At 40.0% G+C, this 22,003-nt stretch overlaps 1 protein-coding gene across 2 annotated transcripts in view; it reads left to right on the top strand.

Moving 5' to 3' along the window:
• Positions 1-22,003, top strand: part of cers5 (ceramide synthase 5) — a 35,935-nt gene that overhangs the window by 1,777 nt on the left and 12,155 nt on the right. For both annotated transcript variants that reach the window (XM_038293197.1, XM_038293198.1), the window contains exons 2-5: positions 15,324-15,429; positions 18,852-18,982; positions 19,126-19,183; positions 19,292-19,342. In XM_038293197.1, coding sequence (XP_038149125.1) covers positions 15,324-15,429; positions 18,852-18,982; positions 19,126-19,183; positions 19,292-19,342 — 346 coding nt within the window. The remainder of the gene's footprint in view (positions 1-15,323; positions 15,430-18,851; positions 18,983-19,125; positions 19,184-19,291; positions 19,343-22,003) is intronic.

Here is a 22,003-nt window from a genome sequence, read left to right as displayed (position 1 = left end):
TGGCACCTTCGTTTTAAAAGGAAGCCGAGGCTTATTGATTCTGTTTATTAATTTAATATAGATTAGAGACAAATTTTTCATACTTGTACCATCGCCTAAATCTTTGAGTGTGTTGTACTGTAAATATATTTAGTTTCAGAATTGAGAGAGCAATGTATGATCAGAGATCACCATCTACAGATCAAACTTAACGGCATCAAATGAAAAATTGATGTCGTTCAGATTGTTTCAGTTCTTCCCTTTTGAGGTAAAGCGCTGACCAGAGAACAGGAAACCCACTAACAGAACATGTAAAACTGAATGACCTGGATGTGGTTTCATTGTAAAGAACAACATAATCAACCTGAGAATGTATAGGAGGGGTTCATTTTCTTCACATAGTCCTGCTTATCTGCTCAGTCCTGATAAGCTTTATTTTTTTAAAGGCTCTAGAGTTCACTTTTCTTCAGCATGATCTTTTCTGTTTTGTTTTTTTTTTATTGTGTTTTGGTTTAAGCTTCTCATCTTATCCAGTTCTTCTACAGGCTGCTATTATTTCTCAGATTTAGTAGTTGGAGATTTTTTTAATGGCAATAATTTTTTCTGCTTTTGATTTTTGAGAGCTCAATAACTTTTCATCAAGACTGTTTTGTCTGATTCATGGAATTCATCATAACTGATCAAATGAAGAAGAAAAACTAATTCACCTCAAAAACTCTTTCATGCTGAGCTAATGTTCTACATGCAGGTGTTATTTGTTGGTTCCGCTGTAATAAATATGACGTTAGAAATTAAACCTTTATTTCATTTAACTTTTGGCTGGATATTTTTCCACTTTATTTGCTAAATTACCAGACGTCTCCATCAGGTCTTATTGCATCGATCATTTGACCAAATGTTGGAAACATCCCTGAAAGTCAGAGCCAGACTCTTATTGCTGATTACAAAGTCTTATACAGAAAGTTGAGATGTGTTTTCTTCTCTGCGTATAAAGGAAATAAACATATGGCCTGTATCACTGTTGGCCTATGAACACATCAAACACTAGAATGTACTTTACTATGTTTTTTTAGTTTATTAAAAACAAATGTGTAGGGAAATGTTTACTGAAATGATGTGTTACATGAAATGATGTGTTACATGAACGGAAATAATCCTTTAATTCATTGTCTGCTCCAAAAGTACAGCTTGTATAGTGAACCTGTAGCATGTGTTTACTATTTGTGTTATAGACTCATTTACAGCCTGTCAGCTAGAGATGTACTGAACCAATTTTTTTTCCTGATCCATACAGGGTTTCCCCGGGTCATTAAAAATCATTAAATATATATATATTCTTTAATGAAGGCCTTAATTGGCATTAGAATTCAATAAATGTGATTAAAATCAATTTATAAAAAAAATTTCTACAGATATATTATATTAGCTTAGTAAACTAAAATCATTTTTGCCTGCGAGTTTGGTCTAGCCTCTATCAATGCCCCAGGCCCTGGAACTGGCGGACCAATCACAACGCAGAGATGTGTTTTGAATGTTTGGATGCAAAGCGGGCGGGGTTTTGAGGGCGTGACGACAAAGCTGTGTGACGCTGGAGAAAGCACATCAGTAGCATGCACTGCAGCTGCAGCAGCTTTCAATGGAGCGCCCCATTGGAAGTTAAAAGTTCTCTTTGCTGATGTTCAATAAAAGTACGTTTTAAGATAATTTGAAGCGAGAATATACTTTAAAGTGTCACTCTATGGTCCATTTACCCATTTAATGCATAATTTAAAAAGCAATTTCCGAAGTTGAGAGGATCACGGCAATCAGCGGAGCTCCGAGGCTAACGGCAGCCAGCAGAAAACGTCAAACTCAGCGTGGCAGCAGAAGTTCTGCATCTCGTAGTGTGACCTTACTATATATTTTTTTTAATATGAGAAAGAAGGACCAAATCTAATGCTAAATGACACCAACACCAGCTTTAAAATGTCAGGCTGTTGTGTTTACAGTTGTTCAAACTGATATTCTAGGGAAGGACTTAAGCTTTTCTACATACCAATGGTCTAACGGTCTGTTTCAGAGCCACTGAAGACAGCTGTGGCTTTAGGCTGTCAGACAGGTTGATTGGAGCCAGTTCACTATCAAAAAAGCCTCTGCACCGCCAAACGTGTATCTGGAAAGGTTATGTGTTGACTTTTGGTTTCTGTAGAAACCCCAGTTTTCAGAGAGCCACAAATGAATGCAGTTCAGTTTGGTTCCAACGGTAGCAGCATATAAACAAATGACAGTATGTGTGTTTTATTTGCAGGGGAAGTAAATATGTATTTAAATTTGATAACCTCTCTTTCATTTACATTGTATCTAATATGCAGTAGTGGTGGTTTACAATTACTGCTCTGCAGGAAAAGAAGAGGCAGTGTTGACCTTAAGCCAGCCTTGGGGCTGCTCTAAACAAAGGCAGGTAAAGATATTAAATGATATGCCCTCGTCTGTGTGTATACAGTTTATACAAAATAAAACAACCTTAAAGGGTTGTTAAACAAGAAGGGTGTTGTTTAGCTAAGCTCATTTCGTTGGTTGAGTGTGTACCCCACCTGTTAACATCATCTTCCCATCCAGGATCTGTACAGATGTGAAGGCAGGTAACTGTTTTGTTAAGGATGTTGTTTTAAATTAGTTATTCATGGATGTTTCTGCATAGTTTGACAAGCCTCCGCTAGCTGACATATTTTTGCTGCCATGCTGCCTGCGCAGACATCTTTGTTGACATGTAGTAAATGGGTCCTTAGGTTTCAAATAGAAAAATTCCAACTAGTGAAAAGTGATTCATTTGTTGTGATGGGTAAAGTGATATTCCTCTTACTTAAATAGGAGGCTATTAAAAACCTCACATTTAGTGATTTAAATCACGGGACCAACGTTGGCTCTTAAATGTTTTGTGGCTTTTAATTCAGTAGCTTCCTACATAGTTTGATTTAGACCTAAATGAATTGTGGAGTTAAAAGCTGATCCTTACAGGGGTTAACGAGGGGCGATCAGCCTCTCGCGACCGCCTCCCGATCAGGAATCGTAAGGTCGGGAGAAAATCCAACATGTTTGAAATTCAGTCGGCCATCGTGAGGTAGCCGTGGACAAATCCTGCGGCTGAAGCAGAGCTACTCGCTACTTTACCAGAACCTGGAGCACTGCGCATGTGCAAACATGCAAGTTGTTCTTCTTCTTCCAGGTTGATGAGTCTGATCAGCGTCATCTCTTGGCGCTCAGTGCGGTTTTTGGACGTGCAGTGTAAGCAGGTAGATCGCATCAGAGCGTCGGGCCGTACAGTGTGAAAACATGCAGCGTGAGCTGTGAACTTTAAAAAAAACTTTGCCCAAAATCCTATTGTACACAATCAGATATACCTGATAACAGAGGACAGAAGACTACACAAAAAATAATCTTGACTTATCGCTAGGGTTGGGAATTGAAAAGATTTTCACGATTCCGATTCCCTTTTCGATTCTATGAAACGATTCGATTCTTTATCGATTCTTTTTTCGATTCCAATTTGGGGGGAAAAGGAGAACAAACAGTTTGATTATCAGAATCAACTTTGTTTACTTAACTATTGCACAATCTTACAAACTCAACAAGATCAAGATGTCCACAGGAAATGTGAAACTGGAGTAACATCTGTGTTTAAATGAAAAATAAATACAAGAACAAACTTAATAACCAACAATGTCTAATAACAAATGATGGGATAATAACCTATTTTAAATAACAAAAAATACTAATTATAAAACAGTAGTAGGGAAAATTAACACTTCTTTTGCAGAAAGATGAGCATATCTGCTTTGAAGGATACGGGATCTTTCAGGGCTTATGGTTTCTCCAGCCGTGGAGAACACCCTCTCAGATGGGGTGGAGGAAGCCTGCACACAGAGGTAGTTTTCAGCCAGTCCAGATAGCAAGGGCAGCGTATCTTGCTTGTTCCACCACCACAGTGTGGCGCTATCCCTGCAGGGGATGGAGGGCAAGCTTTTATAGAGCTGGATTTCCTGGTCTACCCTCTGGGCTAAGGAAAGACGGGGCTTTGATTTACAAAGTGACCGCAGCTCGTTGTCTTCCTCCTCGAATTGTTCTTCCAACTTGCGTAACTTACGTAACTTGCGTAACTTACGTAAAAAACGTGACGTAAGTCGTGCTCCCCAGAACCGGCGCTCTAGGCTCTGGTGCTGCGGGAATCGAAAAAAGAATCGTTCAGCGAGCTGCCAAACGATGCCATGGAATCGGAAAATACGGAACCGGTTCTTAACAGGAACCGGTTTTCGATTCCCATCCCTACTTATCGCATAGTAATAAATTATTGATATCAAAAATGTATTTCTGTTTTTTCTTTTTACATATTTTGTTAAAAAAAACAAATAATTTAAAGTAATTTAATAAGTAATTTTCTGTTTTGTTTTATTCTTGGATCGGGCTTTAAGGGGTTAAACATGGGTCCCTATGAATGGTTTAGCTCGAAACTAAAGCAGATAGCCCCAAACTTGGTGGGCATTTATGTGTTTCAAGAAGTGCCGGAATAGAGCAATGATGTTAAAATGTTTAGTGAGATGCACTTGGCTAGGAGCCATTTGTCTTTTTAATGTGAAGGTTTGTTCAAGGAGAGTGTTGCTTGATGCAGGAGGATGTTATCAGAGAGCGATCACTCTGTCATTGTCCCACACCTCAGCGAGCCAACCGACCCATTCATTCATTTATTTATCAGGGGAAATGCATCACAGCACGGCTTGAGTTCCTACTTGACCCAGAGCTTACGCAGCAGACTCAGTTCCCACACACAGCTGCATTTAAACACAAGCTCTGCTATATTTTTTAAACTATAATAGGAAGTTAAAGTAACAGTTTTGAACACAGGGGTAATTGTTCTTCTTTGGTTCTCAGAGTGACCCTTTGAACTGCGCGCACAGCATCAACTACGCACAAGAATCTGATTGCTATCAGGATGGTGACACGCAAAGTGAATCTTTAACTGTCTGGAAAAAACTCTTGCGGTTCCACCTGCTTTATTGTGCACATAGTCAGATGTAACATTTGAGATTTTTAAAGGAGTTATAACCTGTGTTTTACATTTACAGTCCCCCTAAAACTCTCTATTTTATTCTGGAAACTCTTCTATCTTCTATATTACCATTATTTCCCATTTTTTAAAGTTGGACCAATCCCTGGTGTGTGTGTGTGTGCACGTAGGGGGCGGGATTAATCACTTATTTTTCCTCCATTCATATGATAAAATGACACAATGATAACAAATATTACACAGGTCTCTGTCTAGACTAAAAAGATAAACATTTATTAACAAATGTTTGCTGATCATATCCAGCTTTACTGCTTCTTTATCTGAAATCTGGAAGCTAAATTCTTTGCTCCAAACTTGTTATTTATCTTTGTGAAAGATTTGTCATTAGTGCAGCTCTGTAAGCAGTTGATAAGAAACAGCTTCTTTCAACTTAGGAAAATCTGTAAACTCAGGAATATGCTCTCAAGGAATGACCCTGATAATTCATGCTTTTGATGCTTTGCGTCTTCACATTTAGACTTTTGTAATAATTTGTTTCCATGATTGAACAAGAAGGAGCTCTCTCGACTGCAAGTAGTGCAAACCTGTGCAGCGAGAATTCTGACCCGTACAAATAGGAGGAATCCCATATTCCAGATTCTAGAAGAACTACATTGGCTGCCAGTGCCTTACAGGATCACGCTTAAAATTTGACTTATGCTTTTAAAGCCTTACACTGTCAGGCTCCTTCTTGCATCAGTGATCTGATCCAGCCTTACGCCTCTGCACGGGCTCTGAGGTCTGTGGATCAGAATCTGCTGAAGGTTCCACGCTCTGGTTTTCATACCAGAGGTGACCGTTCCTTTCAGGCTGTTGTTCCCAGGCTTTGCAATAATCTTCTGCCCCAGGCGCTCTTCTGACTACTGTTGTCACCTTCAGGAGCTAACTTAAGACCTGTTTATTTGTACAGGCTTTTAATTAATTACCTTTTGTGCTGTGATGATTTGTCTATATATTTATTGTCTCGGCCTTTCATATAGTGTATTTTCTGATGTTTTCAAACTGTAATGCAGTTTGAAAACATGGCTTTGGTATGTGAAAGGTGCTATATAAATAAAGCTTACTACCTACTTACTTACAAAACAATGAAAACGTTAACAGTGGATAGAAAATGGAGGGTGCAGCAATGCTTACTCTTTGTGTGCTCTCCAGGGATGGTGGCCAGATTTAATACTCAAATTATCATAATCGTTATTTATAAAGTGCTTTAACAGCCAAAGCTGAAACACAATGCTATACTTTGAAAATAACAAAACAATGAAGAAAAAACGTATTAAGGGTTAATAAAGCTAAACGTATAAGAACAACCCATGTAGAATAAAACCAAGAAAAGACGACAGAGAAATAAAATTTATAATAAAAGAGGGTTATAAAGAAACTATATCAAATGGTGAAAACATTGATACAAGAGAAAACATGCTAATATTGTCCAGCCTATTGGGTATCAGTCTACCTGTTAAAGGCAGATTAGATTTCTGCAACCACACACATCAAATGTTGCTTGGGTCTGGTCATGAACCAGTTTTGCTGGTATGCTTTTGCAACGTCGGTCTGGAATTTCTAGGGACGTGCAACAATTTCCCGACAAAGCACAAGCGGGAGCCTATTCAAGAACTCGCGAGAACTTCGGCGGCGCCGGCGGGAGTGTTTATCTTCCAGAAAAACAATGGCACATCTGCATTGTTTGGATCTAGAGTTGCTAGACATGGAAGAGGAACAGGTTCTGTTAATGGAGCTAACCTCCTCGACTAACCTTTCATCGTAGTTGTCCATTGTAGTTGTTCCCCGGTTTTTAAAAATGGCACCGAATCGCGAAGGACGACCACACAGACAGCCAGTAAGGCATACCAAGGACCAATCACAGCTGCTTTTCGTCTGCACACTTCTGCTTGAGGTCTGCGCGGGTTTGCGACCGTCTGACGCGTAGTCAGAATTTTTTTTTAAGGTGAGCGACGACGGTTGCAGAACTTCTGCGTAGGGGCCGTGGTTGCTATGCGTTAGAAGCATTAATTGGCCTTTACACAGTGGGTGAAGAGCTTTACAAGCAGCAACGCTTACCATGGCTGCAGGTGAGTCCCTGATTGTATGAATGCCCTATTTCTATTATATTTTTTTTGTTATTTTGTATTTTTTCAAAAAATGACTAACAACACATCTAGCTACTTTTTCGTCTTTTTAGTGACAACACATAATTGTGCAGATTTACTGTAAATTTATAGTCTAAAGCAAATAGTTAGCGAGCCCCTCCATCCTTCAAAACACAGAGACTTAAACGCAGCAGCTGCAGACAGAGAGCTGAGCGACTCTCCTCCGTTTCCAAATTGAACAGGAGACAATCATGCATGAACCTTCCAAGGACCCATCCTTGAAAAATTTACATAAAAAACAAAATGTATATATTTTTTTCTTGAAAACTTTGAAATAGAATAGGGCATAGTTTTAGTCTACACCCCCTAGCGTCTCAGGGCAAAGAAATCTAACATTTTGTTTATTACTTTTGAGACTTTAAATCGGATGAGTGATTAATAAAACACACTTTTACTTCTACTTTACAGTCTTTAAGGGGAGTGGCGGCCTAGTGGTAAGGGAATCTTGGATCCCAGAGGTTCTGAGTTCAAGTCCCACTCCCACAGCCTGCCCTCTGGGTCCCTGAGCAAGACCCTTAACCCCCATTCTGCTCCCCGGGCGCCCCACAATGGCAGCCCTCTGCTCCCCAAGGGGATGGGTTAAATTCAGAGAGTGAATTTCATTGCTATGTACTTGCAACAATGTAATGACAATAAAGTTGGATTCTATTCTCTATTCTTTAAAGTGAAAAAGTCAGATTTCCAGGTAGTAACTTTTTAATCAGCTCTGGAGCCGTAAGCTCAATTAAAAAGATTTGGTTTCTCTTTTGCAGCTTTAGTATAATTCCCAGAGCTCAATTGTTGTTGTTTTACTTTCTTTCATAGAGCTTTTGTTTTGCTGTTCTGTAATGGCAGAGCACATGCCTCAAAGATGATGTGATTTACTATTGTCAGTGAGCCAAGAATGTAACATAAGACACATAAGATACAACTTGCTGGAGCCAAGTCTTTTTCTTTCTAAAGTACAGGTTGGGAGGGTCGAGTTTGTTTTACCTATCAGCCAACAGGGGTGAGAGTCACGCCACCGAGCCGTCAGTCATAGTATGGAACCGGTTCTACAAGGCGGGGGCCTTTGAATCTGCCACGCGTTCAGCTGCATTATTGCTACAATAAAATGTGTTTGTGAGCAAGCAAATGCCAAAACAAAACAGTAAACCAATAATCTGTGTGAAAATGGCCCTACGCCACGCTTCGTTGGATTTTTCCACGAGAATGCCACCAGCTTATGTTGATTTTTCTTCCTGATACTCACTGTTTTTTTTTGGTTTATTCTGGAAATTCCTGTGTTATATGCAGGGATTTCTCTCCTTATGAAGAAGATATCCGCCTGCAACCCACCCAGCCCCCGTTCCTTTCAGCCAATTCATTCTTGTTTGATCTTAATCACTGCTTTGCTCCTGGCTCTGACTTTGTAGATGCAAGCAGCCAGGCTGCTTTGTGTGTGCATGCTTTAATAAGCCATGTCATAGCTTTACCAGACTACGATGTGCATTAGACTATAGGTCGCTGGACTTCGCTCCTATAGCCTGGCATGTTTCCTCATACCTTAGCAGATAATTCACCTTATCGAGGAAGTGACTGTATATACTTCAAACAAAATGTCATTGTTATGCATTTAAACATCTTATCTGTGCGTGTGTCTGTAGTGGCGAACATTTCAATTCTCGTTTAGAGGCACATGCTTTCAAGTCAGATGGAGGCCACAGTTTAATCCAGTTAGTGGCTATGAATAAAGCCTCCAGCCGCAGGACTGGAAAGTTTTCCAGGGTCTGGGTAGTCTGTAGCTCGGTGCTCGTCGCAGCCGTCGGGGCCACGGGTGTCCGTGTAAACAGACCACACCAAGCCTGTCAGTTGGTCACAGCCTCTGTGTATGTTGGTGGAGGTCAGTTTCTGAGAAGGAGCAGGGATGTTTTGACATTCAATATAAATGATGTTTTTTTTTTACTTTCCCGCCCTCCCGGTGCTACTATCTAATAATTAGAACTGTTTGCTTCAACTTTTATTAGATTTATGGTAAGCCATCTTTGTTCCTTCCAGATATTCGAGGAACCTGTTCAGACAAGTGTTTAGGTTGTTGCCTGTATTTGTACCTCATCAGGTCATTGTTTAGCTCATCCTTTCTGATTGGGTAACAGTTTTAATAGAGAAATTGCTGGAAAGCTAAGCTGTAGTGTCAGTTAAGGGTGAACTAATCTTGTGCAAGTCAGCCTATGCACCACCTTCTCCTTTCCGTGCTTATAGGTGGGTCAGAATGACAAACATGATAGCCGCAGGGTTGATAGTGCTTGTTAAACCTTTTTTTTATTATTATTTGCCTAAACAGTACAATGTGGATTACTCTGAGTAATGTTTAACACATTATGACACATGAAACCCATCTGTCCGGTCTAACCATTCTGCAGCGTGGGCTTTGTTTTGTTTGAACCTGCAGTTATCTGTGCATCGTAGGGCTTCTTGTACCAGGAAGTTTTTTATGCACAGACCCAAGATTGCAGCTCAACCACAACCTAAATAACTAACTAGTTTAGTAGTGAGTGATATTACCATCTATTAAGTGTCTTTAAAATACAAGACAGGTGATTGTAACCTTTGAACTTTAGGATAGTAGATAGAACCTGAAGTTGAGATTGAAAGTGGTTACATAAACCGCTGCATGTTTCTCATTTCTTTGCTTTGAAGTTACCTCAGGATAAAAAAAGAACATTTAAAGAAGCAAATCAAGTTTTTCAAAAGGAAGAGACAGAAAAAACAAGAAGGACTAGACGTGTGAGTAGTTTGATGTCAAACAAATGGAGGGATAAAGCAACACTTGTGTATGTTTTAGATGTATAGTGATACACCGACTGGCTAATATCAGCTCTTTTTTTCCGCTTATACATGCACATATTGACCAATTGTGACCTGATACCATATCAGCTTGAATCATACATATTTTAATTACTCATTTTGTAATGAATCATAGAAAAATACAGAAGTCAACAGCAGTAGGTATGAAAACAACCGACCCATTTATCATTAACCAGTTGGTTACTTAAACTTCAAACAGAAGTGTTTCTATCAGTTTGCTGATCTTGTATGTTTAGATGTTGGCTGATTTAATCCAATTATTAGATTTTTGGCAAATATCGGACTAATATTGATATCACATTGAGATCTGTAAATTGTACCATTCAAAAGAGGGAGGCAAAAATATATTGGCTTCAAGAATAGTCATATCACGGATCGCTTAGACTGTCAACAGATCGGCTGTCTTAAAACATCCGTATCTGAAATGTTTTTCCACTGAAATGTGCAAAAGAAATAAACTTTCCTCACTTAAAAAAAGAAAGAAATTAACAAAGTGCTTTAGATAAGAAGAAAAAAAACACAGGGCAGGAGCATAGATATAAAGAAAATATCGAAAATGTTAAAAAGATTAAATGATTGATAATATGGAAGGAAAGGTAAATTGGAAACTGTACTAATAATGTTTAAACTGACACACCATCCATGCCCTGACCTGTGTGCACCTTGCCTCTATGCCCAAGAATTACAGATAGCTCCCCTTTATCAGACCGGCTCCAAGATATGCCCATATCCTGTGTATTTCTAAAGGCTGTCCTGATTAGATGACCTCTGTACACACAGTGAAATCCACAATGTGAAGGAAGGCCTTCTACTCTGTCTAATCTGGCTAACAGAATAACAATGCACATGATGTATAAAGTATAAACCTAACAAGAGTCAGAAGACCTTAGGAACCTGGGCGGTTAATCCACTGACAGCAAGTCTGTAATGTATTTTATAGTTAAGCCATTCTGTGCTTTTTAGACTAATAGTAGTATTTTAAAGGTATATTCTCTGAGATAAGGTGGAGCCACTGTAACGATTTTAGCACTAAAGTGATGTGCTCCACTTTCTTAGTTGTAGTGAGGATGCATGCAGCAGCATTCTGGCTCAGCTGCAGCTGTCTGATCCACTTTTAAGGGAGACCTGTTAAGATAATAAACAATTCTACTAAAGATGAGCGCATGAATGAGCTTTACATGGTCCTGCTCAGTATTTTAATCCTGGAGATGTTCTTTAGGTGACCAACTTTATTCCCATCTCTATGAGCTTCTGAGGGTTCAGGACTGAGTCCATCACTTCATCCAGAGTTTGGGTCTGATTGGTTGTTTCTAGCTGGATTAACTGAAACTGTGTACTAACTTTTGGTCCAAAAACTGTCGCTTCATTTTTGCCTTGATTTGGCAGAAGAAAATTTTGGTATATCAATGCGTTTATTTCTTCTATGTATTTAACCGTCATTTAAATTTGACCAACAAAGATTTGACTTCCCTCCTCAGTAATAGTTCTTCTGGCTGTTCTGTGAGGGAGTCCAGGTTTGCAGCTCAAGGAGCATCACAAACATCACAGAAAATGTTTACTAACACTTCGAATACTAGCTGGTTTTCATTTATGATAGCTAAACATCCAAGAAATCTTCAAGTTCACCAAAAATACACAAAAAACGGGTTCAAATGCGAAACTGACAAAGTTAAATCCAGCAGGATTTGGATTTACGAGTCACATTAAATTAACAGGAGTCACGTAAAGACAGAAGGAGTTTAAAAAGAGGAGCATGATTAGAATGCATCAGATGTTAAAAAGGAGACATGTAACAAACTCTTTCCTTTGTCTCTGAACAGTTTAGGGCTGCAACAACGAATCGATAAAATCGATAAAAATCGACTTTTAAAAGCGTTGGCAACGAATTTCATCATCGATTAGTTGTGTCACGCGATTAATGCGTCATCCGCCGCCGCTGTCATCACTGCCACTAGGTGCGCAGTGTTGCCAACTCAGCGACTTTGTCGCTATATTCAGCGACTTTTCAGACCCCTCCAGCGACTATTTAAAAAAAAAAAGCGACTAGCGACAAATCTGGCGACTTTTTACGGTGTCACTGGCGGCTTTTGGAGACTCTTACGTGAAAGCATGTGAGGCGCCTCCCCCATCCCAACCCCGTTCTCCAGGCGGAGTCCCTCTCAGCGCTGCAGTCAGAGCCGCAGAATGTTTACCCTCAGCGTCCAGACTGCAAATGAAGCTCGCATGTGCCGGGATTGAAGGCGCAAATTGATCACAATAATTAAAATAGCCTTTATAAATAAATCAACTTGCAAATTATGAGGGCAAGGCTTTTAAAGTTTAAATCTTCTGGCAAAGATAAAGAAAAGAAGATCCTGCAATTTATGGAAGTAAAGCAGAATAAAATCCAGCAAGATCAGTAATATGTCAATTAATTATATGCCACATTCCCATGTAAATATCTGTCTTTGGAGGATGTGTTTTTTTAACACCCCTAGTTCTCTCATTTTTATTCCAAATACAATTTATAATTTGAACCACAGGGTTATTTTTATCTCTATGGTTCAGTATTTTCTCAAGTAGCAACTTTAACTGCTATACTTTCGTGTCTTAAAAGGCAGAACTCTTCTAGTCTAAAAAAAAACCTCATTTGTTGAAATGGGGGGACCTATTGTTTGAGCCCCTTAGGGGCTTTTAAAAACAAAAATTTCCTTTTTTGCGCTTTATGAAACAAAGTACCCTATATTTTGTGGATGTACAGCTACATTTCTCATGTAAGTTTGCGTAGTTTTAACATAAACATTTATTTTTCATATTTCACCAGTACAGTTAATGAGCAACCTGTACTTGTGTGCTTGTTTGTTCTGTCTAAAATGTTTATTTTGGAATAAAGAGGTTAATATAAAAAAATATTTTTTGTCCGATTCATCGATTATTCGAAAAATAATCGTCCGATTCATCGATTTTTAAAATAATCGTTAGTTGCAGCCCTAAAACAGTCAAACATCTGAGGACGTCTTAAATTGATGTGATTCCAGAGTCCTGTAAAGGGGAAGGATAAACTTCCATGCTCTGTAAAGTTTTCAGTAAACCATGCAGAATTATTTTGCATTTTTTAGAGACAAGATTAGGCAAATCGTTGATTGAGCACGCCTTCAAGCATTTGTCTAAGTTTGATGCGAGCTCAGGCAGTAGAAGGGCCTGACAATAATTTGATTGTTAAATCCGGCTCTGCTTTAAACTGGGGCTTTTTTAAAAGATGGATGACGTTGCATTTTATTGAGAAATTAATCAGGTTATGAGCTGTTAAGATAAATGATTTATGGGTTTTATTTTAAACCAGATAAATAGAATCTTGCAAATTAAAATTGTTTAAATGTGTTTTATTTTATAAAATTTTCTTTCTCTGCTCTGTTCAAAGAGCTGTTTGTTTACACAAATAGGGGAAACTGACATTTTACTTTAAAGGTGAGCGTCTGGTTCAACCCTCTCTCACTTTGAGGAAATTTCCCAGAGGAGTTTATTCATTGGAATCCCTGAAACAATGTTACCTGCTAAAGAAATCAGTTCACAGCCTACAATGATGTTTAGTAGTTATTATATCATCCATATACCAAATGGGATTGTATCATTTGAATAACTCTAAATGAAAGCATTTATAAACGCAGTTAGAACACATAATAATTGTTTTAAAATGTTCTCCGTAAATAAGACTTCTGCCACTGAAGCCTTTAAGCAAACTTTTTACTGAAGCTTCACCGATGAACAGCTTAGCAGGTTTTCTGGAGGGACGACTGCCAATTTTCCTACATCTTCAATAAATCTTACATTAGAAGGGATCCATAAGGCAACAGCCTAAACAAGATGGATGCTTCTAGAGCTGAAAACACAGCATTTTATTATTTTTGTTTAAACAGACTTTCTTTTTGGGTGTGTAGTTTTATAAATGGACCAGGATACAGAATATTAAAATACAGACTCTCTTTTGAATACCTAAAATGAACTCTATTTTGGCAGAGAGCTAGCAGCAGTTTTTTTTTTTTTTATAAATCCTGTCTTTGTAGCTTTATATCTTATTTTGTAATGTTGCAAGTAGGGCTGAGCAATTTTGCCAAAAATCAAAATTAAGATTATTTTCAACCAATATTGCGATTGCGATTTTTATTGCAATTTTTCTGAGCACTAACCACAAGCTCTTCGATGTTTTACTCCTGGGTTTGAGTTTTTTTATGACATTTGAAAGCCTGCTTGTCCTGTGCTGCAAGAATTTCCTGTAAGATTTGCATGAACAGGTTCTTAGTTCTATAATGTATAGATCCGTAGCCTCGTGAGACCATCCTGATCTCGCAAGCTTTCAAGGTTTCACTCGCAAGTCAGTCTGGAGACTCTCCGTTAAAGAAAATTTGGAGCAGTTCACCAAACGAACGTCCAATCAGCGTTGGCTTTGAGGCGGGTTGAGGTGTGACGCAACGAGAAGTGCGACTGTTCAGTCTAAAGAACATGGCGGCTTCAGCCGATGAAACTAGCGTTAACGTGGCTATCGAGCAAGTTTTATGGGAATTACAGAGTATTTCTTCACTGAGAGAAGAGCAAAGCACTGCTCTGGAGGCTTTTCTCAGAGGAAAATATGTTTTTGCTCTTCTCCCGACTGGTTTCGGCAAGAGTAGCCTGGCATGTGGTTGTGTTTTCGTCGTCGCTCTGTTAGTACCTCATATGATTCATTGATCTGATTGGTTTATTTGGCCCGTCTATCACCAACATAGGCCAATCAGCTAACCATTATTTTCGCCCCTTCCCAAAATTACTTCAACGGAAGGTTTCCAGATAGATATGCGGAGCAAATCCATCTGGCGGAGTCAGGTTAATAGATCTGAGCGCTAGCTACAACTCTTTCTTCCCTTTAAACGTATTACCGCCACCAAAGGGCTGAAGGCAGACATTTACTGTCTTGCTCTTGTTAAATGAATTGTGACTTGAACTCAGCACCTTTGATTTGAAAATATATTTATTTATTGTTTTTGTGATTAAATTGCAATTTAAGATGCAATTGTTACCTGGGCCCTAGCTGCAGGATGTTCCCACTAAGACCAGAGCTTTGAATGTCTAGCAGCACATTTTCATACCTTCTAAATGTTTTTTGGCAGCTTCTGTCTTCAAATCAACTATTTATTGTTATTCACTTTTCATCTTTTTATTCAAAGCACAACTTCTTTTTTCCTCTAAATGTGAAGGTTGAGTCATGATGCAGGTATTGAAATATTTGCATGTTGTAGGAGCAGTGACTGACTTTCCATCTCTGCTCTCTGTCCCAGATTTATAGCCAGTGCCTGCGCCCGAGCTCTCCACATTCAGGCAGGTGCTGGAAGGAGAGCCCAGCCCAACGCAGTGCTGGAGAAGGTGTTCACCTCCATCACCAAGGTTGGTTTCTGATTTCAAAAGAAACGGCTGCTGCAGTGCAATGACTTGTCAGATAGATGCTGGGGACTTGTAGCTCTTCAGTGTTCAGTCAAACTATGTTAAAGAATAGAGACAGAGATTCACTTTCCTTTTATTCTAGTTAGCTCATGCTTGTATTATTGGATTGATTGATGTGAGGGGGTTTCTTGTCTGGTTTCTTAAATGATTTTCTGCAGCGAGGTGTTCTAATTGGTTAAAGAAACTTTTAATGATGAAAAATGGACAACAAAGATAACATTTAATTCCTAAAGCAACAATAAAGCAACAGTTAGATTAGCTGTTGTACCACTGTTTTCTTGCTTACCTTGAAGGGGACCTTTATTTAAACATGAGTATGTCCACTTTAATCTCTGTTACTTTAAGAAGCAATCCAAGTGCATAATCCCCCCAAGGCCATCCATCCCTTTACATACAAAATATAATCCATCCATCCATTTTCTGTCATGCTTATCCCAAGCGGGGTCATGAGGGGTGCTGGTGCCTATCTCCAGATGTCTACGGGTGAGAGGCGGGGTCCACCCTGGAGAGGTCGTCTGTCCATCACTGAGACAAACAGGACAAACAACCATTCACATACACACCCTGTTCAGAGAAGCCAATTTACCCATCAGTCATGTTTCTTGACTGTGGGAGGAAGCCGGTGTACCCGGAATGAACCCCCGCATGCTCAGGGAGAACATGCAAACTCCATGCAGAAAGAGCCAGGCCCGGAATCAAACCCAGATCTTCTTGCTGCAAGGCAGCAGTGCTACCCACTGCCCCACTGAGCAGCCGTAAAAAAAACACCTTACTAATATATCATGTCTTATTTGACGTTGTAAACATTGGAATAAATCTCATCAGAACTTAACTTTGGTATTAATATGTAGTGAAAATGTGCTTCAACTCCCCCTCATGGTGCGTTCAGCCCCGCATGTGACTCCAGCAATCAGAGCGATGGATTTACATGTCATCCTTAGATAGAGGCATCAATGCAAAGCGATGCGACGGTGCATTTGGTTTAGATTGAAGGAGTGCAGCAGAAACGCAGCACCTGTAGTCGGTGTCCCACAGGCTGATTCATCCCCCAGCGTGGGACAGAAGATTTTCAAACGGGGGCTTTGATGGACAGAATTACAGCTGAAAGCAACCATTTAGATGCAGCTCCTGGAGCTCCTCTCCTCTGGAGAATCCGGTGAACCAAGGAACTTTGTCATCACCTGATTTGTTCGGCTTTCCATAATAAATATAGCACAGTGTCTGATGCAGTGAAAGCAGGTCTGTCATGTTCAGGTGAATCCTGCAAGCAGCAGACGGTGACTCTTCCATTTCCATGTCAAAGTGAAGCGACGGTAGTGGAGCTTGTTGCCCACCATGCTAATTGCTAGGGGTGTAAATCACATCCATCATGGCGATTCGATTCAGTATCTATTTCCTGACCCAACGATTCAATTATTTTCGATACTCAAGAATACACCACGATTCGATTCGATTAATCGGTTAATTTTTTTTTTTTTTACACCTTACAGGCTAAACAAAGTTTCAAGTTTGAAAATAAATCAATGAAAGCTGTAATATCGGTATGCATTTTTTTTTTTTTTTTTTTGAAACAACAGCAAATAACAGAAGTAGCAAAGTTGCATCAAAAAATACTGCACATAATCAGTGCAATGAGTGCAATTCAATACCTCGGCTCCAGGCGTCCCCGCCCCCTCCACAGATGCTCCGCTGCTCCTCTCCCAAATTGTAGCTGACCGCAGACAGGAGGCCGGCTTGGTTTATTTTTATGACCGAAATTGCGGAAAAAAACTTGTGAAGTTTGACCCGCTAGAAGAGCGAGGTGCGCGAGAACGCTGGGATCCTTTTTCCACCTGGATCTCCGCTCTTTTTGGCCCTCATGGCCCTCCGTCATTAAACTAAACTCGCCCCCACTTCTTCACCGCCTCGGCCGTATCTAGACCCACAGTGTGTAGCACAGACCACGCTTCAATATTGAGCATAATTTAAAAATGTCTGCATCAAGCTTACTGCAACACACTGCTGTAAGAGTACAACTAGGAAGCGAGGTAGGAGGGCAAAATAGGTTTAGCGCCACCGCAACACAGGAGGGAGAATAACGTCCAGGAGCAAATGGATAAAAATAGACCGGAGGAAAAAAAAACATTGATGCATCGATACAAAACGATTGTTATTTACACCCCTACTAATTGCTCATGATGCGTAAAGCGAGCGACAGCACCTGAATGTAGCGACTTAGGTGGAAACCCACGGTTACATTGAACCACAGCTGATAAGACGCAGACAACTGGTAGCTTGATGCTAAATTAAACAGAAAATCCCATAGAGATGCTAGCGCTATTAACACCTTATTTTTGTTTTCTTTTGTCAGATTCTTCTTACCTAAAATAACCAAAACACCTCCAACTGGTGTTTTAAACAAACCAACAGGTTATAAAACATAAAACCAAGATATTCTTTAGCACATTAGAATATAAAACAGACCAGTTTACTGCAGCCTGGTAGGGATGGGCTGCTTGCTTTCCATCAGTCACCAGCATTTTTGCAGGTTGGACTAGAAGCTCCACATCAAAGATGCATTCTGGTACCAGTGAACTTCTGTTTGCAGCCATTTTTATGTGTATGAAGCGCAGGTGTAAACATTTAGTTTGGGGGGGTGTCCAGCTACATTTATTTGCTTAAAAGTGAAGGAAGCCTCAACAGCTCAATCTGAAAGGATCTCTGTAATAAATTGGAGGTGAAATCTCATCTGAGAATGATTTCTTTCCAAATCAATATAATAAACATTTTTATGTAAAGCCTGTAGAAATGTCCTAACTTGTTTAAAATAAAGCATAATATGATATTAAAAACAGTTGAATGTTTACTTAGCTGCTGATGGATGACATTAGATTAAATCATTACAGAAGATATAGATAGAGCATCTTTTTCAGGAGATTTACACCTTTAATCGTTTGTTTTGTCTGAATTTTTGAATCTTGGCATATGATCGGTTGGGCTGCATAAGCACCATTGCTCCCATTTGTGCTTCACAAACATTTCCCTCCTAAATTTTTGCTCAGGTTTTCTTATTCTTATGCCGGTTTCTGCCCAAATCTTAAAAATCTTCTCAGATTTTGTCTTGAATGTATATATTTCTGCATATAATAGAGCTATAAAGTATATTCATTATTATTTCCCCAATTGTGTGCATGTGATTGAAAATATTTCCGCTGTTACACAATATTCCCTTTTAAAAAACTAGTAAATGTTTATTCTTTTGACAGAATTGACAGACAGTTTATGGTCTAAAGCAATGTTTCTGCATTGTCCTTTCTTTGTTTGGGTCCAGCTCCTCATTTCAGACTAATTTAGTTGTTTTTTTTTCCTTCACCCTCTGGTGACAGAATCCAGACTCTCGCCATCTGGATGGCCTGTCGAAGCAGCTGGACTGGGAGGTGCGAAAAGTCCAGCGTTGGTTCAGGCACCGCAGGAATCAAGACAAACCCAGCACGCACACAAAGTTCTGCGAGAGCATGTAGGTTTAAAGCTCCTGTGGTCTCAGGCTTGACCAAAGTTAGAAAAAAAAATCCTGGTTAAATGGTTGGCTTTAATTAGTATGTGAATATTTAATGCAATATTTTGTCAAACGTGTTTTAATTATGTTTTATTGTCTTCTAGGTGGAGATTTTCATTTTATTTGGGGATATTTATTTATGGGATCCAGTTTCTGTGGCAGGTAGCTCACCAGCAGAGAATATCATTGCTTTGGATGTCATTATGAATCCAGATGGCAGCTTTACAGACTTTTCTCTGCTAATGGGCCTGTTTTGTTTTCTGCTTTCAGACGCCGTGGATGTGGGACACACGACATTGTTGGTACGGTTACCCCTATCAGGTACGATGAGGCTCTCCTTTCCTTCGTCATGTCTCTGGTGCATATTGAATATATTTAAGGGCCCAAACAACATTGACCAGAGGCTCAGTGGCTTAGTTGCTGTTTACCGATATAAAGATGGGTCAGCCTCTTCTGGTGTCTACACAACACAAGAGGAGATAACAGGCCACATTACCACTGATATGCAGCAGATTTCTGGTGGATGTCTTGTAGCCATAGTGGGTAGATTAGTATAAAAAGGACAGTGTTTATAAATTAATGTAGTTTGCGCTAAATAAATAAAGGAGAAAAACGTAATCAATTACATATCTTAGACCTCCAGGACTCACTCTGCAAAAAACCATCTAGAATTAAGTTGAAAAATTCTTAAATTGAGTGTATTTACCCTTAATTTTAGCAGATAAATAAGATGATTTGCCAATGGAACTAGTATTTTTACTCCTAAAACAAGATAACTAGATAATATGCACTCGAAATAAGACAAAGCAATTGTTTTTTTCTTATTTTACCGTATTTTCACGACCATAAGGCGCACCATACTAAAAGGCGCAGTCTCAGTTATGTGTCCCATTTCTGTATTTAACACACACATAAGGCGCACCGGACTATAGGGCGCGTTTTTTATATACAGGTACATGTCCTCTACTACCTTTAAATACCTCTACTGCGTATTTAAAAATACAGCGGGGGCAAAACTGAGTATGACTGTGCTTTATTCATGTATTTAATTACAAAGTATTAATCAAACCTGGCAGCTGGCCGTGAGACAGACACATCGCAGATGACACAGCGCTGTGATCACTCCTAAATTAACTTAAAATCCTGAAACCTGCCGACGGAATATGTTCGCTTTTATTACCGGTATCCTGGTGCCTGCAGTTTAAATTATTTAGATGAAAAACACCTGCCATCCACCACGTGAACCCCAGGCTGCCCAGCCTACAGGCTGCTGATGAAAGGATTTCTGCTGTCGGTGCACCGCTGGTATGTGGGGGTCTGAGCGCCTCCGACAGAAATAGATAATCTGGATGAACTGACTGCAATTAAGTTTTCAGGTGGACTTTCTCACTTAAAAACATATTAAAACTACTTTATTCCCACTAATCACAGCAAATATAGCTGCAAGATTTAGATTATTTAGATGAAAAAACACCTGCCAGCCGCCGCGGTGAAGAGGAGGAGACCCGCCCAGAGGCTGCTGTTGAATTAAGTTTTCAGGTAGAAAAATAGAGCGGGAGCAAAACTGAGTATGATTGTGCTTTATTCATGTATTTATTACAAAGTATTAATCAAACCCATCAAAGTCATCATCCTCTGTTTCTGAATAAAACAGCTGTGCTAAATCAGACATGCCAATTTCCCCTTCTTCGCTGTCAGAGTCACTTTCCGTGCAGCGCGGCTCCTCAGAAATAATGCCGGCTTTTGCAAAAGCTTGAACAACAGAGCCAGCAGACACATTAGTCCAAGCATCAACAATCCATCCGCAAACGGTGGCGTAACTTGCCCGGCGCTGCCTTCCACTTATCCTGAAACTGTGGTCTCCGTCTGTCATCCATCGCTCCCACGCCGCTCGCAGCCTTACTTTGAACGGCCGGTTCACACCGATGTCGAGCGGTTGAAGCTCCTTTGTCAGACCCCCCAGGATAACGGCGAGCACAGCGTTCATTTGATTCACCTTTTTTTTCACATCGGCTGTGAGATGGGCACGCAGCGATGGTGATGCGTGGAAAAAACCACCTGGTCTCCTAACATAGGCTACACCTCCCTCAGCCACGCATCCATCCAGCCTTTTCCATTTGCGTTAATATCATATGTCATCAGAGCGCTGTGTCTGTCTCGCTGTCAGCTCCCAGATCAGCTTCTCTGATTGGTTGATGCGGCGCGTCCAGCAGCAAAACTTCAATTTTTCCATCTCGAGCAGCAGCAGCGCGTTGGCGGTGCGTCAGATGCTTAAACGCTCCTGCTGCTCAAAACGCGCTGCGGGACCTTTTGCTGCACCTATACGCGCGTCAACCATTGACTTTGCATGTAAACTCGCTGCTTCTGCTGCACCTGCTGGGTCCGGTTCACACCGATGTCGAGCAGCGTTAATTTGTTTCCCCATGTTTTTAACACCAGCTGTGAGATGGGAACGCATGAAGTTACATATTAACAGCGATGGTGATGAGTGGGAAAAAAAACACCTGGTCTCCTTACATTCAGCCACTCTTTCATCATCTCCTCAATGAGGTGGTTTCAAAAGTCGCAGTTACAACACACATAGGGCGCACCGCACCATAGGGCGCACCGCACCATAGGGCGCACCGCACCATAGGGCGCACCGCACATTTTGAGGGAAAAAAAAGACGTTTAAGTGCGCCTTATAGTCGTGAAAATACGGTAAATGTAAATCGTCTTGTTCCATTGGCAAATTATCTCAATTACCTCCTCAATTTAAGAAAAAATGCACTTAATTTAAGCAAAAATGACTCATTCAGATTTCCATTTTTTGCAGTGCAGCTGGACTGCAGGACATTGTTAGTGTGTTGGCAAACTTAACTGTCTGCAGCCAGAAAAGTAGCCACTATTTACTTTTTCTTCTCCCATATCATGCAGCTCAACAACCAACCAGCAGCCTGGTATCTGTTTACCTTTACTCCACGGCTTCTTCTCCAACACATA

Source organism: Cyprinodon tularosa, unplaced genomic scaffold (genome assembly GCF_016077235.1).
Source record: "Cyprinodon tularosa strain WSP-4 unplaced genomic scaffold, ASM1607723v1 ctg322, whole genome shotgun sequence".
Classification (NCBI taxonomy): Eukaryota; Metazoa; Chordata; class Actinopteri; order Cyprinodontiformes; family Cyprinodontidae; genus Cyprinodon; species Cyprinodon tularosa.
The sequence above is the reverse complement of the archived record's forward strand: the minus strand, read 5'-3'. Positions and strand labels throughout refer to the sequence as shown.